At 40.8% G+C, this 19177-nt stretch overlaps 1 protein-coding gene across 5 annotated transcripts in view; it reads right to left on the bottom strand.

Annotated features, from left to right (window-relative positions):
- Window positions 1-19177, bottom strand: part of prkar1b (protein kinase, cAMP-dependent, regulatory, type I, beta) — a 68024-nt gene that overhangs the window by 26683 nt on the left and 22164 nt on the right. For all 5 annotated transcript variants that reach the window (XM_080300888.1, XM_026164970.2, XM_026164971.2 and 2 more), the window contains one exon: window positions 1247-1308. In XM_080300888.1, the coding sequence (XP_080157014.1) occupies window positions 1247-1308 (62 nt within the window). The remainder of the gene's footprint in view (window positions 1-1246; window positions 1309-19177) is intronic.

Genomic DNA, 19177 nt, shown 5'->3' with positions numbered 1-19177 from the left:
TAAGATAAAGTCATCGAAGGTAATCAGTGAGAATAGCACTTTAATTGTTTCCTTTCCATTAAAGTGGCTAAGTCCATCAAGACGATGTAACTCCTGACCATGGCAGAGCATTCCAGCGTGTCAAAGATGGCTACAACCACTATGACATCACCAAATGGTTAATCTTGAAGCCTCGAGCTGAGCGTTTTGGCTGTTATAATTCTAGTGCTTTGAAACCAGATATAACAAGCAAGAGTTGAATTTGAGAGTGCAAGGTAACGCCACCCTGAAGCACAGCCTGTTCCATTATCATTTCTACTGTACTTGGGACCAGAATGAATGAAATGAACATCATTCAGTAAGACTAAGAAATACATTAGATAAGTGTTTACTAAGGTCAAAGGTCAAGTGAGCAATAAGGGTGTTCTTTCCATGGACTTCTATACAAGTGTTCTATACCACTGCTGGCCATTAGAAAGAATGTAGGCTTGAGGCACCTTTGCACTGGCTTCTCTTTTCAGACCTTTTACAGATTGTGAATAGATACACATGGTCATAATACACATTTATCAGGTATACCTGTCCATCTGCTTAGGGTGGTCTAAAACTGCAGATCTACTGGAATTTTCCTGCAGAACCATCTATGATGTGTGAGCAGCAGTTGAAAATGCCTTGCTGATGCCAGAGATTAGAGGAGAATTGCTAGACTGCTTCAAGGTGATGGGAAGGCAATGGTAACTCAAATAACCGCTCATTACAACAAAAGTATGCAGAAGAGCCTCTATGATGGACTACAACAGCAGAGGAAACTGAGGCTACAATTACCACAGGCTCAACAAAAACAGAAGATTATAAAAAATGTTACCTGGTCTGATGACTACTGATCTCTGCTGTGACACACAGCAGCAGGGTCAGAATTTAGGGTCAGAACAGTAGCACACCTTTCAGATGTGTTGTCATGGGAGATTTTAAACATGGCTGACAATCTGCAGCAACTGTGTGATGCCATCATGTCAGTATGTCCCCAAATCTCTGAGGAATGCTTCCAGAACCTTGTTGAGAGGAGCACCTCTGAGTGCAAGTTATGACGCTAAAAACCATTTAGGTTTCAAATTGAATCTTTTTGATTAGAATTTAAGGATTGTTTTTGTTCACCAGAGGAAAATAAACAGTAACATATTCCTGCTATAATTAAGTACGTAAACCAAGGTGGATTTTGCTCAGCAGGCTGACTTTAATCTTCATCTCAACAAATATCCATACAGACCTTGCTGGATAACTGTTTCCCCTGCAATATGGGTGACTGGGAACATGGCATCAAATATGTCACTGGAAGACAAAGAGAAAGGAAAAGAGAGAGAGTTAATAACGCATACCTGCTATTATGCTACATTATTCCACCAGTTTTCTGAATTGTTTGCTGAGTTTAATGCCCAAATATACAGTAAACACAAGACTTTTTGTGTAGGACTGGCATTATGGGAAAGACAGCAGCCATCATCACTTTGCAAACTCGATCAACAGGCAGAAAAGGCCAAAGAGACAAGCATGGGAACTCTGGGTGACCCCAATACACACTCAAACACACAGAGAGAGAGAGGGGGAGAAGCTTGCACAAGACACATGAATCTGAATGTGTACACAACTGATTTCTTTGTCCTCATCCATATCCAGCCACACACCCATTATTTCTACTTAGTGCCATCATAAAGAACACATTTATGCCAGTTATAACACACAGTTTAGTCCAACAAACCGACCACAGTTTATTTTATCATCAGTCTACAATATTGTACTTTTTTTTACTCTCCATTTCTGAAATTGTTCATTGCCATTGTTACTACTCTGTTACTACTGGTGTTTATTTTTGTTAAGTAGAAATACTAAACACATCAGAATATTATCATCACATATAAGAATTAAAACATTTCAGCCCCATGTGCCTCTTTACATTGGACCGGTACTGTGCGCAGGCTTAACAATGACTGTTTTGTTTCAGCCCATGATCAAAGCCCATATCTCAGAGTGTATCTTCCTTTAGAGGCACTGAGAAAACAAACAAAGTGATGGCTGTGTCTAAGCACTTAATTTCTGTTTCAGCCCACCAGGGAAAGCGCCTGTTAGACTGTTGCTAATCAGGCTGTTTAAATGCATGAAGCCGCAAAAGCTCCACTGCTGGGATGTGTTGGGACAAGAGAAAACTAAGTATCCTTCCTCTCCTCCTCTCTGCCTGCCTCACACCTTCGGGGTATATTTATCTATCTAATCAGTTGCATACCACCCCTCTCATAGAGAAACATAGGGAAAAAAAGAAAACAATAAAAGAGGGTCAGGCATATCAAAGACATACAAGACCTGCTGAGTGAATGTGGGACAAGTCAGAGCCCATTCTCAGTTATGTTTGTGTGTGTGTGTGTGTGTGTGTGTGTGTGTGTGTGTGTGTGTGTGTGTGTGTGTGTGTGTGTGTGTGTGTGTGTGTGTGTGTGTGTGTGTGTGTGTGTGTGTGTCACTGAATGTGTGCACTTGAGCCAGTCTGTCTGCATCTAAGTGGAACGCTGCCTATGAAAACACACAGGTTTGCGCAAAATGATGTGTGGGTGTTGAATAAGTGTGCACTCCTAACAGTGCACAAGACTACGTAGTACTTGGAAATGAAAAGGCTTACACAGCCAAACTTACAGCACACTACAAACATTAAAAAAATGTTGCTTTGCATAAACTTTGCCATTTTAAGAAGAAAAAAGAAAGTAACGTAGGTCAACAGGTGTTGAGGAGAGAGCTGAGGATGTTATTGAGTGGTTTGGAAGTGAATGGACCTGGCTGGTATTTGTTATGTGACACTGAATAAAAAGCAGACTTAAGAAGATGGATTTGGGCCAACTTCACCCACAGGTAGGCTCGGTGCATTGCAGCTGGCCACTGACTCACTCATACTTGAGGACAAGCAGCACACACAAGCACACATTCAAATAACACACTTACTCTTTGAAGTCTGCACGCACAACTAAAGGATGCCACACCCCCATACACCATAATGACGCATGCAACCAATCCACTCACAGACCCACAGTTGTGCAATTTGCCCACTGATACAACAATGCAACAACATATTTTCTGATGAACACTTGCATACTGGCACTGTGACGTGACACGCTCGCTCAAACACTTTGATGATGATGATTAGTCAGTCAACATCTGCACGAGTGCCCTCAACTCTCTTTGCATCTGTGGCCACCTGTGCTTGGCGTGGACTGTGTTTATTCAGGGAGCTTTTGAGAAGTTGGTTTGAGGTTATGTGCAATTTATATTGTGTGGCTTATGAAAATAATTACTTTGGAAAATGCCAGGTTTAACAGTGTAGACCAATTTAGAGGCATTAAGTGAGAAAACATGGAGAAAGTGCTGGAAGTACTCAAAACTCAGAACTTTTTAAGTTTTGACAAAACTAGGCACATAAGTGGCATCATGGTTACATTCAGCTGTGGTGGTGGTGATGCGTTGTTGATCACACGGGGCACGGCTAAGGAGGATGGGCAAGACTGGCCCACACTGCCACAGCAAGAGGATCAAAGGCAGTAAACTTGAGTTTACCTAATTACACTTGACCGCCTCTCTCCATCCACTCAGTACATGCATCAGTGAGCGCAACAAAGATGCATATGGAGGTAATTACTTCCCCTTGTCTCTACCCGTCTCTCTTTCCCTTTCTTCGTCCATGTCGGTTCCTGCTCGGTTTTTCTCTACATCTCCCATCTCAGTTACCCCTTTCTTCCTTGTAATTCTCTTGCTGCCCCACCCATTTCCCCATCTCTCGGTCTATCACCCCCTCTCTGCGTGTCTCAAATGAAGTGATTAATCTTGTCCTTTCCGCTACCTGTAGCCCCTCTGACCTTATGAAAAGGCAGAGCAACCCCACTAACAATGAGTGTGCTGTTCTGACAGAGACAGATAGAAGGAGAAAGAGGCAGAAAGAGACCCTGTAGACTGTGACGGGCCTAGGAAGCTCACCTCCACCCAATGGAGGGAGACAAAGCTTCTGTCATGGTTGAGCTATGTGGAGATTCTTCCTTAAAACATACACACATGGATAATCATTCACTCGTCCATGTGTACAGTGTTAAAACAGACCAAAAATTTCATTCATGTAAAAACCCAGATGTTAATTACGTTGGTAACACTGTCACATTAGTTTGATCTCATCTGAATTTTTACCATATGTCCAAACACACACACACACAAGTCATGTGCAGCTGACATCACATGGATGGCACATTGCCCATATGTGTCTGTTTGTAGTGCCAGAAGCAGGTGGAGATGACACCTGTGGAATAATGTGAGCATAAAAATAAAGCAGCAGTTCAAGTTCAAAGCAGGGACCGCTAAGGCCAACAGATCAGCGCTTTTATCTAACAGCCTGCATTAAGCTGTGTTGCGCTGAATGTGAAAGGTTGCAACATGTACGCACATTGAGCATGTGAATTCATGCATGTACTGTGTACTGTACATGCAGTTGTGACAGGAAAAGCTTTTACGCTCCTTCACCCTCAGACATGCCCTCAAAAGTTCAGCAACAGCCTATTATTGTTCTCAAACACCCATAAAAATGTGGTTAGCTTGGAGGGATTCAGTCATTAATAAAATAAAATTAAGCGCTCCTTGTTGTAGCTGGACTGCTTGTTGTTCTTACAGGTTGACAATGACAGACTCCCTCTTCGCTCTCCTCTTCCCTCCTTTTTAATCTCTTCTACAGCCCAAATGTTTATTTGTTCAGCAGCAGACATCTTATCTTTACATTACTACATCAACACACAGCGCTGCCATTATACCATTAACACCAAAGGCCTCTTTAGGGGCACGGCATGCCGCCATGTCTTTGTGTTTCTTAATGGGCCGCAGAATGTTGAGTTACACAAGTCCTTAATGGGGAGCCCATCCAGTATGCTCTTTGTCTGGGTAGGAGAGGTTTTGCAATATCTGAAATAATCAACAACTCCACCACATACGGGAACTTCCCTGCTCCAAGTTGCGTCTCAGCTTGGCAGCAATGTGCCACTGGTTTGGCTGTTGCAGCGTTCATGCTGTAAGTGCTTGAAGGATTAATTTCCACTGCCACAGTTGATAGTAATTCAGACTGCTGACTCTGGCAAACCAGAACAATAGTCTTTGTTTTGCGAGTCTAATCATTTCCATTATATAAGCAATGATCTGGGGACACCAAATGTACACTGGCAATGAAAGTTAAAAAATGACTTCCTATGGTAAGACATGTTACAGCCTTTAAGATGCAAGTGAAAGCAGTGAGATGGAAATGCACCAGAGACAATGCCAACATCGTTATTCAGGTTATATGGCTGTACTATCTGCAATTTGGCGTCCAGAACAAATTTCTTCTTCAGGGACAACAAAGTAAAGTAAATAATGTATGCTGCGTACATACTAGTCAACAGAAATTAAGCCACCAAGGGGCAGGTTGCTTAGAATAATACACACAACTGCTCTGAGTTGGCAGCTCAGCCAACAGTCAGGATGATGTGTAAAGCAGGATATTCACAAACATGATCATATGCATGTAAAATTTAAGTTTTATAAACACCATGGTAAGCTAGAAAACTGCTCTGTGAGGCTGACTAAGCATTGTGACATTTAATGTTAGGCACACACAGCCAGCGTTCCTACCATTACCTTTGACACAATTACTTCTTTAAAAAAAGTACAGTTCATCTGTAATTACATCAACATGAAAGCACATTCCCTGACAACAAGCAACAGTATGAGAGAGTGAATGAGAGACAAAAAGGAAGAGATGAGGAAGGATTAATCATAAAGCAATGAAGCATTCAAGGAGAATATTTATGACATAAAAGCTCCAAGCACGCTCCCTTATTCATCACGAAGCACCACCAGCAAGTGGAAGAACCAGGTCATGCCAGCTGCTGCCAATTTCTTCACACTGGCCTTGAGACTCCTAAGGAAACTGTGTCTTATTTGATCAAAACAAACCACAGATATCTCCTCCAACCAAATCAAAAGTGTAATGAATGGCAGTACAAGAGCAGGCTAAACATACTCAAAGATTTTATTCTATTTATAGTATAAAAGTTACACTATAAGTAGTATAGTATGTAAGTGTATATTAAATTTAAAGCTATAATACTTAAACATAAAATTATATGCAATGTTGAACATTTCCACTGCAATTTTAACAATTATTTTTCAACATTTTACACCTACTGGGATGATTGGACCTGAGTACACACGGAAACCTTGCAGCACAGCACAGAGGTGGTCCCAGCCATTCATGCATGGACATAACAGGTCATGGCTAGTGGCAATGAGCACTTAGGGATGGTCAACAATGTGGGAGAGGAGGATGCCAAAGGCAGATGACAGGGGAGAGAAAACCTTCATTTTTTCTCCATTTCTCCATACAATTTAACAGACTAATATTTTTATTTTAAAGATCTGGTGCAGTCTCACATTCACATGGTTTGAAGACTCAGATAGCGTGCAATTTAAATAGTGGAAACCAACAGAGGCAACGCAGTCCACTGTGTTAAACTCACACCTGGCTCCACAGGTTTACAAGGGGTGTAAACGTGAATGCATCCTGTTGCTTAAAAACGTAAACGTGTCCCAGTATGTACACACTAGAGAATCTAACCACCTAAGGGCCAGTGCATTTATGCTGGTGATCTGGTTGACCTGCAGACTTTTACTGAAATGCTGATGAAGGAAACTGCCATTTATGCACCCTGCACTGATTGGACCACCTCAGAGAAAAAAAGAAGGGGTTGAAGACAGACTGTTAAAGTCTAAGCATGTATTTAGGCTCCTAAATCCAATTTATGTGGATTTAAATGTACTCAAATGCCATGGTAAGGCAACATGATTTAAATTAGTTGTGTTTACTTTTTACTTTCAGACATGTTACACAATTTGACATTTATTGACAGTGTAGGTGAAGTACAAACTGAACATCAATGTTACTTTATAAGAGCAAAACTTTTCTGATTCTGAACTGTCAAAAACATACTCGGCTAGTGAGCAAACTACACAGAGTGTTTGACAAACATGTGATATACAAAGTGCCATCATGCAACTGCACTGCTCATGCTTTGGATCCAATCCATTGAAAACTACATTTTTATAACAGAAGTTGTGCATTAGTCCAGTTACAGAACGAGGACACAGCAGAGGAAACTACTGTAAAATCCACCTTATACAACTTTAGACCCCAGCAGTCATTCTCCCAACTGACACAAAAAATGACAAAAGGAACAAATAAGTAAGAGCCCATGTTACTATGGTAACAGGGACAAAAAGCCAGTCTGGAGGAAAAGTCTAACAGACACAGTAGCTTTCCTTAAACCTTTGAACTTAATTGAGTCAGTCAGATAAAATATCAGGTTTAACTGAACTGGAACTGGCGCCTTAAACCCTGCCAGACTGTGGATGTCCATTTCAGATGGACCAATATGGCCTTATCACCTTCTCACATGCCTGGGACCTACAATAGCACCAGTTATTTCCTCTCACCTTATTTCTTCTTGCACAGCGATGTGAAGGTTTAGCGAGAGAAACCACAGAGTCAAGTTTCTTTATGAGTTTTGAGAAGCATCCAGCAGAAACAGGGCGTACCAGACAACTTGGGACTTCTACCAGACCAAGCTTAATCAACACCTTGTTAACACACTTGTTTTTAAATAAACATGCAAACATATACTCATATACGTGCTTACAAACCCTATTTGACGAGAATTTCCAAAGGTCTTAAGAGCTACGAGTGATAATTGTGTAAAAGTAGAGCAATCTCATTTCCCCTCCATTACTGCTGCTTCAAACGCTCTCTCTCCCAGCACGCACAGAGCAAAGGTATACACACTCGGGTTGTTATCAGGAAGGTGAGAGCCAGTGTTTCATGGCAGAGGAAGAAAGAACCAGACTTAGGAGAAAGAGTAAGAAGTTGATGGGAAGATGTGAGAAGAAAATAGGGTGTATAACTTTGGCTGTTTCTTCAATGTTAATTTATGCCCCAAACTTCAAAAAGTTTATAATTGTAACTTTTTTTTATTTTATTACAGGAAAACGCTGAATGATTTCCAGGGGAAAGTAGCAGTCATATATCAAATGCTTTTTCTCCTTCTTTACTGCATCTTGTTTTCCAAATCTGAGCTGGATTAAGAAAATTGATTAAAACTTAGCATTCGATTAAATTTCTGACTATATTGGTAGTTTTCTGGTGGCACTGGAAGAGAATTCCTGGCAAACTTTTAATGGCCCACTGTGTGTATTGTACTGTGTGTAAATGTGACAGGCTGTCTTGCAGGCATACCTGATGAGCCAACACATACCACCTGCTGATGCAGTCATGATGTCAGCCTAAAAACATCAAACTTGTCCAACCCTGCTGCCTCGCCCTTTCTCTCTTTTCCTTCCTGGATTTTCTCAGTATACCAGTTAGGCTACTGAGCTACTGCTACACTGTATTAAAACTTATTTTCTCCCCTGCTTATTTTAACTAAGTTTCATCATCCTGTCAGTGCAATTCACATTTTCAGTACTGGATTTTCACACCTGCCTAATGCCCCCTTTCTCTGTTCATCGCCACAGGGCAGGAAAAAGCGAGCTCTTCCTCCACTTAAAGAGAAAAAAGGGTCAGGCTGAATCAGGTGCTGACAGGACTAAGCCTCTGCCTCTCTGATGTGTCTACAGGGTAAATGTCACTGGAATGAGTGAAAGAGAGAGAGTGAGCCGTACTCTTTTCCTCTCCCAGCGTGCACAGACACACGTAATTATACTGAATGCACACAAAAAATACAGTGTAAAGCTAAAATAACCCTATACATTTTGCAGAGAAGCCAAGAGCCATTTCTCTAATACTCACACACATACACGCATGCACATGTAATCTTGACATGTTGCCTAACATCAAAAGGCTCACCGCTGTCCTGCGGGCATGTCTTTTCCTTTCCACTCTCCTTCGCACTCCCCTTCCTCTGTCCCTCCCACCTTGCAGAAGACAAGAGCTAAAACAAGATAAGCATTTGAGAAGCAGATCAGGATGCAAACGGTCCTTTGTTGGGGTTTAAACCTGAGAGGTGTTTACACAACACTGCACATTACATATACGTGCTCGAACACATGAATGAAGTAGAGACAAAACTCTGAAAACAACCTGGGGGCCCCAAGCAAGATCAGATCACTAGGAGGAAAAAAGTAAAGAAGGAACTACTAAGGACTGAAGGACTGTGGTGTTTACCATAGTGTGTGTGTGGTTATAATTATCTACCTTCACAATGGGCAGTGAGGTCATGGTGCACTGGGTGCTTCAGAGGAGAGACATTCAGTAGCTGACATCTGACTGACGTAAGGCCTTTCCAGCTGTAAAAAGCGCAGCCACCTACCAACTTGTATATAATATGCTAAAACTATGGAATGCACAAATGTTAGACAATTATTAACCAGAAACAAACAGAACACTTCACTCGATACGAGTTTTCACTGAACTTTCCAAATAAGGAAATCATGTGTAATCAGAAATACTCATTATCCTTGATATCCTCCACTTGGTAGTGGCACTGTAGTTTAGTGGTTCACACATCTGCCTACCAAGCAAAAGATCCCCATTTCAATCCTGGGAGGAGACACAAATCCCTTTGGTTTTGTGGCAGGAAGAGCATCTGGTGTAAAAATCTGCCAAATCAAACATGTGGAGCGACCCGCTGTGGCGACCCCTTGTGAATACGGGAGCAGCTGAAATTGGGTTTCTTCTGCACTCTACTTGATGCCCTAAATTAATATTCCAACTTTTCTGTCTTGAAGCATTCTGGCTATCAAAACACCAAATTCAATGGAGTAGATACAAAATGTTCTTTCAACCTAGAATTTATCAACACTAAAAGGAACCCAAAAGTGAGAGAGAGTACATGCTGACATCAACAATTTAAAAAATAATACATTTGTCAGTTTAGGATTCTGTCCTGAAAATTGACAGGAAATTGTATGAACCATTCTCAATTTTTATTATCAGTGTTTTTCCTGTATTAGGAACGGATATACTCTCTGTTTTTCTCCTTCTATTCCTCTCTCTCAAATAAAATCATGTGAAAAAGAAAGTTTTTAAACTCAATGCAAAGCTGTAAGTACACTGTTACTGCTTCCATGGGAATAAACATGGTAAGTAGCAGCCAGATGCTGTTAATCAAATGCACGTCATTAACTGTTCATCAGCAAATGTGAGCACCTCTATAAAAGCAGACATTTTGGCAGTTTGCTGTGCTGGAGCATTCAGGTGTGCACCATAACCTTCCCAGGAGTGGACGTCCCAGTAAAAAGTCAGACCGTGCAAAGCTAAGAGAAACTGCAAAAATCCCAAGAGCCCCATCTCAGACTCTACAGGCCTCAGTACAATTAGAGAGAGACTGAACAAGTACGGCCTGTTTGGAGGATCTCCAACAGAAAGCCTCCTCTCGCTAAAAAGAACATTGCAGCAGAGCTTGTGTTTGTAAAGCTGCAAAACTTCTGGAACAATGTCCTTTGGACAGACAAGACCAAAATTGAGATACCTGATTATAATACACAGCATCAGGTTCGGCAAAAACCAAACACAGCATATCAGCACAAACACTTTGAACCACAGAAAGCATAGTGGTGGAGGAGTGATGATATGGGCTTGTTTTGCAGCCACAGGACCCGAGCACCTTGCAGTCACTGATTTGACCACTAACTCTTCTGTATACCAAAGTATTGTAGAGTCAAATATGACAGCTAAAGCCGAAATTGGGTGATGCAACAGGATATCACATAATTTTGGCTAAAAAAAGAAAAAATCATGATGTTGAAATAGCACAGTTAAAAGTTCAAACCTCATCTGGACTGAAATGCGGTAGCAAGAGAGCTCTGCATGAACGAATGCCCACAAACCTCAATGAATTGAGGCAATGTTGTAAAGAAGAGTGGGCAAAAATAATGTAAGAGACTGAAAAAGTCATACAGAAAACAGTTGCATCAAGTTACTGCTGCTAAAGGTAGTTCTAAAAGCTACTGAATCATGGGTCGTACTTTTTTACAGGACTGCACATACAGATTTGTCTTCATTTCTGCCCTTACACTGCTATACAAGATACAGTCTTGCAAGCTGTAAATTGATGACATGCAACAGATTTTTTTCAAGTACTCATTGTGTACAAAAAAGCAATTTTAACACATCTTAAATCATTAGAGGAAAATATTTCCTAAAACGATAAACCACTGTACTGTGGCTTAAATTATGCTAAACAACCTCTATGAGATGTCCCATACTGTAGCTTATCAAGCATGCAAATGGGCCAAGTGCATCTAGTCTAAATAAATCTCAAAGAGAGTGACACCATCAAACCAATGAAGAGGTCATGGGAGAATTAACACACTATAACAAGACTGTTGTCTGTTCCTGTGCACTGGAATCTATCGCACTAGCATAGACAAAGCAGACGGGATGTATACAATAGGAGGCCATGGGCCAACTGAGCCTCTTCTGTAAGGCGCTGGGCTGCTCTGTCACAATGTGGTGGTCAGTGTGTGGGCAGTATTTTGGGAATGGCTGAGCTATAAAGGCACCGAAGGGTTGCAGGAACATCATGTCCACACAGCAGGGGCAAGCACTTGCTACAGTGACATCTACAAGCCCACTTTTACCCTACGAATGTGTTCACATGAAATGAAACCTGACACTGTGCACAATAATAAATGACCTTAGGTACTGTTAATCATTATGGTATGCACACAGAGGCCTAAAAGTGCCAACTTCTTTGGTCCTCTTCACCACTTATCAGCCTAATTTCATACAGAGACACTGCAAACAACTCCTTGCTTCTTCCACTGTGGACATTTGATGTAACTGATGCTCAGGTCCAAAATATAACTGTTTTACTTTACTCCAGCACAAACATGGATATGCAGTAATGCATTCATGCATGAAAAGAAACACAAATGCACAGCCCAAATTTGTTTGTTTTTTGTTTTTTGTAATCATTACGTACATGCACACAAAAACTCCACACACCTGCAAACACACAAAAGACATAATCATACAAACATCCTCACAGTGATGTTATAAGCAGATGAAAGGGCAGAGAAGAATTATGCGAGTTGGAAAACAGTCCTGCACAGACTCTGGGGTACATCTTGGAAGGAACACAGCTTTCTTTAGACACCATTACTACTCTATTACTCACTACTTTATGAAGAATTTGATGAGAATTGGATGAAGTGAAGGATGGAGAGAGATGCCGGGTTGGAAGAGGCAGCAAGGGAAAGATTGGGGAGACAGAGAGAGTATGAGAGAGGACAGAAGTTTCCAGCTTTCTGTGCGGATGACTGTGTTTAACTGTGTTTGTGCATGCATGTGTGCACTTTCTGACGTGCATAGCTGGATGTTTATCTCCGCTAGCATGCAAACAAAAAGCCTGGCTGATATGGACTTCCTACGAACTATATGTTTTAGTGTGTGCACTGTTTTTGTATGGGCATAAAGGTGAAGTTGCCTCAGCTGAAGCAAAGATGTGATATGCTGGGGGAGGTGAGACTAGCCTGCTAGTTTGCTAAGGGTTGGATGGTGGTGGGGATGGTTGGGGTTCAGTCAGGCCTGCAGGTCTCCTGTGGTGAGTGACCTCATCGCCTGGCCCCTGGTATTGTGGCAGCAGCACAAAGCCATGCAGGGGACAGATAGAAGACTACACATGAATGTGGGGGAGGGAGTGGATGTGAGTGTAGAAGAAGATGCGAATGAGCCTGCATGACTGAGAGAGGGAGCAAAACAGGAAGAGAAAAACGTAAAGACAGAGAAAGTAGTGAATTCTGAAAAAGGGGGGGGGGAAACGGAAGACCACCAGGCTCTCAGGGAAAACAAGCATAAAGACACACAGAGTGTCAATGAGGGGACCAACAAGACAGGAAATACAAACACATTCAAACAAACAGACTAAACAGCACACAACACAAACCTGCTAATTTGTTCACACTGTGTACTGCCCACCATAAAATACAAATCATAGACACAGTCAAACATCCTCACTTTTCTTCACCCGAACACACAAAGAGACACATCCTCACAATCATGGGAAAAGACACGCAAAGTCAATGGGATACTTCCTCAATAGTTCTAAAATCTTGAGAAAAAGAGATTTGGGTGTGAGAAGACTCCCACACAGTCATCCACGTAGCACGTTATTCTACATCCTGTTTACCCTACACTGCCCGGAAGTCCGCTAGGGTCACCTAATACAAGTGTGCATGACTATAGGCAGGCACACATCTTGTATGTTTCCAGTACAACAGGTGTATCTGTTCGAGGAAAAAAAAAGCAATGAGCCCAATGACTGTTATTACCTCTTTTATCTCTGTGTGGCAAAAACACCCCCTAGGGGCTGCAATGTGGTAACAACATACTCAGCTTCACTAAGTGGATGCTCATGTAGGAACTGTGTAGATGAATTGTGTGTCACATTTTAGCAAAACACCCTATGTAATTTTAGAAGCATCTTTCGTGTATAACAGATATTAACACACTGTAGCACGAAGCCCAATTTCCACATCAGATCAGCTGAGCTATCAGATATGACGATGACAGTTATGATCATCTGATTAGGTCAGACAGTACACTATCTCCTCTTGCATCCTCTCCGTTGCTTTGTCCATTCACACGGGCCTTAAATAAACTTCCGCTGGAACACAAGAGGAGACAGAGCTCCCTGAGGCCCTTTTAGTGCCTTTCCCTCTGCTCTTGTTTATATGTTTAAGTTTTCTGTCGCTTGCTAATTTATCTGTTAGTTTTTTCACTTCACACAGAGTCTCTCTTTCTCTCATACACACACACACACACACACACACACACACACACACACACACACACACACACACACACACACACACACACACACACACACACACACACACACACACACACAGAAAAAGACTGCCCGTAGACTAAAGATGTTCCCTGTCCATCAGCAGGGGCTGGTTGGGAAGGTGCAGAGGTCAGGGTTTAAGGGCCAAAGGCCATCTAATGAGTCACTTCATCAACTCATTACTCAACTAGTTAATTTGAGGATTAAAGCAGGCAGGATGAGGTAAGCACCACCTCTTTACAACCGTGCTCTCCCCCCATTGTAACCTTAAATTTTAACTGCTATTGTTTTGTTGTTGTGCATGTTGTGCTTCTTGTGGTTAGAAGTAAACCAGTTTTAGTTCTGGAGTATCATTTTGAGGTTGTTTTTTTTCCCAGTTTCTGGTTCTCTACTTATCAGAGATAAAGAGCAGCTTTTGCTTGAATTACATTCAGGTCCTGACCTGAGAAGATTTAACAACTCCTGCTAGCAGATGGCAATGTTATTTTAAAATACTACAAACTGTGCCAAGTCAGCTAAAGAAATGGGATAAACAGGGTTTCCTCATGCCTGCCAGACTATTTATGTGGATAGTAAGAGAGCATGGTTTCTACTATGTGCACTGTCCCCGTGAGAGCATTTTGTGGTGTGAGGGCATTGCACTAATGGAGGTGGGCAGGAGTAGACAACCTGATGAGTCTATTTGTGTGTGTTTTGTTTGTGTAAAGGGAAATATAAAACGGGCTCCTGAGATACCCCTTTAAGAATTAATGTGATTTCTCTTAATTGTTGTTCTTATACACAGGAAAGTGGGAGGTCATCAAGGTCGTTTAACCAGGTGTGCAGAAAAAAAAAAAACCCTGAAAATAAACAGGCCAACATTAACAGATAAATGGCCCATTGCTATCAAAAAGCTCATTTCAAATCATAGCTCTTCAGGAGGAAGTGTGATAAGAAAAACTTGTTTAAATAGCCAACAGTGCTTTGATTTACTATATTAAAAGACTGCCTCACAATGGGCATTTAGCTGGAGGAAGTGTTGGGAAGATAGGCTGGCAAATGAGGGCACACCTGGATAAACAGGCTGTATTTACATGCACACTGTACTGGCACATGCATATACAAGCGGTGTAATCTTGAGTGGCTGAGACCATATCCAAATTGGTGCAAAAGAAAGTATGACCTGATTCTCTTATCAAACCTGATATTTTCCTATTTAAACATGTAATCTGAAAAATATTCTAATCTAAGTGCTGTAAATTAGCTGAAACCAAAACACAATAATCAGACGTAGATAGTAAGATAAGATGATAGTTTCACTCAATACAGCTCCAGCACTGACGTGGCCTGGTTTGACTGACTATAATGTGAAACCATACACCTGCTCCTTGCTTATCTTGTGTAACCACATGTCCGTTTATAGGGACGCATCATAATGAGGTCATCATGGTACCTAATGGGTAGCAAATAGAAGGGTCTGACCATGAGCTAGCTGGCAGCAACGTGTTAGAGGTTTAGACATTACTTTAGAGACCAGCCAAGGTCAAAGAGATAAGCACATAGAAGATACTCAGTTTTTATCAGTAACAAAGCATTCCTGACTTTGTACTTCATTCAGACAGGTGTTTCACATGAATGCTATATGTACAGGGTCAACATTCTGACACTGCATTAAAAAAAAAAAATCTGTCATAGCAGCGTTAGTTCACTACCCTCAGGTGGCTTGGATCCACTCCTCAAAGGTGGCACTCATTTAGAATTGGTCTCTCGGTGCTCCCAAACACTGCTCATAATATTTCAGTGGGTTAAAGCAGAGTACAAAGCTAAATTACGATGTTTCCAGCAAAAAGCTGCATTTTGATAGCGGGGAGCCTTGCTATAAGACGTATGCTGTTATTTTACACAAAAAGGGTGTTGCTCAGAATTAGACTAATGTTACATTTATTTAGACAAGAAATAAATATATATAACATTCAAATTTTATATATGCACAACAATACAAAAGAAAAAAAAAAGTAAGATAAAGAAAGAAAGTTTCTGCTAGTGCTGAGACACTTGTAGATGTTACCACACACCAAACACAGAATTTATAAAATAAAATCATAAGATCATAAAATCATCATAAAAAATGTTTGAACTTATTTTAACTACTGGTACTACTACTCATCAATCGGCCCAGCAGCGGGCTTATTTTACAAGTGCTCTTTAAATAACTGTAACTCCTTTTTGTACTAGAGACAAAAATCAAGCTTCATGGGGATTTTCAGTGTTTTACGGTAGCACAAAGCATTCACAGGCGCTGCTGTGTGAACACAGACAAAAAAATCAGCTGCGCCTACATTTTACCATGTGTGCTTCACATTATTTTACCCCTCAATCATTTTGGGCGAGGGAGAAAATTCAAATAGTTCTTGAAAGATGAGAATTGTTTTGTAATTTTCAAGCTAAAATTACAAAATAAGTTAAGGTTGCCTATATGACACTTGGGTGATAAACCTTTCAAGAATTAGTAGCAGTGTGGAAACCTCTTCTTAGGAGGGGAAAAAGGCAGTGTGTATTGATGAATCCAGTTTTGAGATTTCTGGAATTAACAAAAGGGTAAATGTAAGAAGACAAACATGATGGAAAGTGTGAAACACTGCAAAATAATTCAAATCAAAGAGTGTTTCTGGGATCTTCAGGAGTTGGATAACTGCACGTGTGACCTGTGATTTGCCAGCGTGGACTTTCCTCTATAGTCACATAGCCTCAGACGCATGGGGCACTTCAGGAAATCGAAAGCAAAGCACCCTTGACATGACAATAAGCCCTTTGAAAGACTCTCAAATCAGGCTGTGACAACACACATTTTCAGGTTGTGCAGTTTTCTGAGTCCAGGCAGCTCAAGTGCATGCTATTATTACAGTGAAATTTAAAGAAGCAGAAGCATCTTCAAAACTGTTCCCTGACTTTTAAACAGAACTTAGACCCCTTAGAAGATGAGCATAAACATAAAATTTCAATGATGAAAATGCAAGAAAAGTGTGTATTTCTCTTTAAATCCTCTATTTAATAACACAGAAATGTTTTCGTGTGTTAAAATCTGTGAGGCCGCAAAACCTGTTATGGCTCCTTTTCCAGGCATCTGAGGAAAGATTGACTGCATGCACCGCACAAACACATGGCTGGTGCAGCTCAAAAACTTTGAGGTCATGAAGGCTGACATATGGAATGGTGTGTTAATCAAAGAGTCCATGCTCCCAGCTGGAGCAGACACACTGGAAAAACATTCTCACATGCATGCTGGAGAATGCACTTGTAACACGTGTGTGTGAATGTCCATGTGTCTGTGTGTGTGTGCATGTTTCTCATAATAATGTAAAGCCTGTCAATTTTTGCAGTGATGGTGGAGTTTGTGAGCCGGGTTATGCATGTGTGTGTGCCTTTGCCTAACCCTGGTACCCTTTTCCAACTTTCTGTGTAGTTTATTTAAAGAATTACACATATTTAATCTAAAATAACATATTATTACTAAATTCAGTTGTTTTGGTTTAAAGTGGATCTACTGTATTATACAGTTAGATGATCATATTACACATGGCTAAAGTTTCAAATAATGAGGTCAAACAATGTATAACTAATTCCCTTTAAGCCAGAAGCTCAAACTTCCCTCTAAACCTTTAGTTTCTGACTACTTTTTTAAAATGGTGATAATAATGATTTTCTTTACACTGTCAAAGAGGGGAATATCTTTAATATGGTCAGCTCCATGAAGACAGCAGTCTTGTGCACATACTGTTCAAATCTTCGGTTTGAGACTGGCAGCCAATCAGAAGTACGGGAGTATGGCATTTAGGAGCTATAACGGGAGGATCAAGACTCTGTACAGGAAAAATAAGGATTATTGTGCACTGTGAATCATGCAAAGTCCCAAAAAAATAAAAAGCTATCTCATGATTGTAGAGCAGTAAGCGCAAAAAGAGCCAATGACATGTCTCTTCCCCTTTAATGCTCCAGTATTTCCTTTTCTCCCTTTACATGTGGTTGGGGAGCTCTGCACTTCGGCAATTTTAAAACCAGAATGTCAGTGACGTAGTAGCTCATCTGGCTCATGACATCCGTCATAATTCACAGGTTATTGCCTGGAAAACAACAAATGTGATCTTAACTTTGAGCACAGCTTTGACTAAACACCCATTAGGTAATCACTGTGTGCAAGTTTGATTAAATTTTGTAGGAGGAGAAGCAATTTGTCGGAATTATGGATGGATTTCTCATTGGTCCTTCTGCCAGACAAGCTGAAAAGAGACAAGACAAGTATCTTTTCTCTTGCCATTCTTTGTGAATACAGCAGACACGCAAACACGCATTACCCTGACATCTTTAAAAAGCTTGGAATGAAAGCTGAGGAAGCAGACATTTACAAAACAGGATATAACCAGAATGCTGACCACAACCTGGCTCCGTTTCAGTTTAAGTAATATTTTTCTTGTCCCAAGATGCCCTCCTGCATCATTGTCCTCCTGTCTGGCTCATTCCTGTAATTATACAGACCCATCTCAGCCCCAGCAAAAAACAAATAGACTAGCTTCACTGGTGGAGAAAAAAAAATGAAAACGCATGAGTTATAATGCTTATAAATCTAATACAATCGGTGTGCATATCCAGACATAAGCTTCTAGTCTATTCAGTAATATATAATCTGAGAAAGGTCAGAAAGTGGCATGATATATGTTCATTAACTAAACACAAATGTCTAATGTTTTAATGCATACAGCATACACAAAACATATTTTTCACCGTTTCTGGCTACACTCTGTAAAATGAAATGGAAAAGACTTTTAAAGCACCATATGTGTGCTTAACTGCTATAGAGAATCATTTTAAAAGGAAACATGGGAATAAAAAGTATAAGGCATAAAACAGCCCTGTCTACAAGTGTCTGTTACTAAGCTTATTAAAAGTGACATGCTCACAGGGCTCAGCACAGTCTCACTGAATTTCTAGAAAGTTATATGAGACAGATAATGGATGAGAGACAGGATGAAGGAGGACAAGACAACAAGGGGAAAATTGGCCACAAAAAAAGCGATGAGAGGAAAAAAAGAGAGCACTGGAGAGAGCAGCAAAAAACAAAGAGGGCTTCATTGTTTTTGTTTTTACTCATTACTGAAGGGGATGATAGCATAATATAGTGCTAATGGGGGAACAAATTGTGTGGTGTTCGGCTTACATAACTGCTGAGTGACTAATCACACAAGTTGTTTCCTTGACACACACACACACACACACACACAGCTATCAGCACCTCTTTTTTTCTCTCCGCTCTGTGCCGCTCACACGCTCACCTCCAT

Source organism: Astatotilapia calliptera, chromosome 4 (assembly GCF_964374335.1).
Source record: "Astatotilapia calliptera chromosome 4, fAstCal68.1, whole genome shotgun sequence".
NCBI classification, from domain to species: Eukaryota; Metazoa; Chordata; class Actinopteri; order Cichliformes; family Cichlidae; genus Astatotilapia; species Astatotilapia calliptera.
Note: the sequence above shows the minus strand (reverse complement) of the source record. Positions and strands in the feature narration are given on the sequence as shown.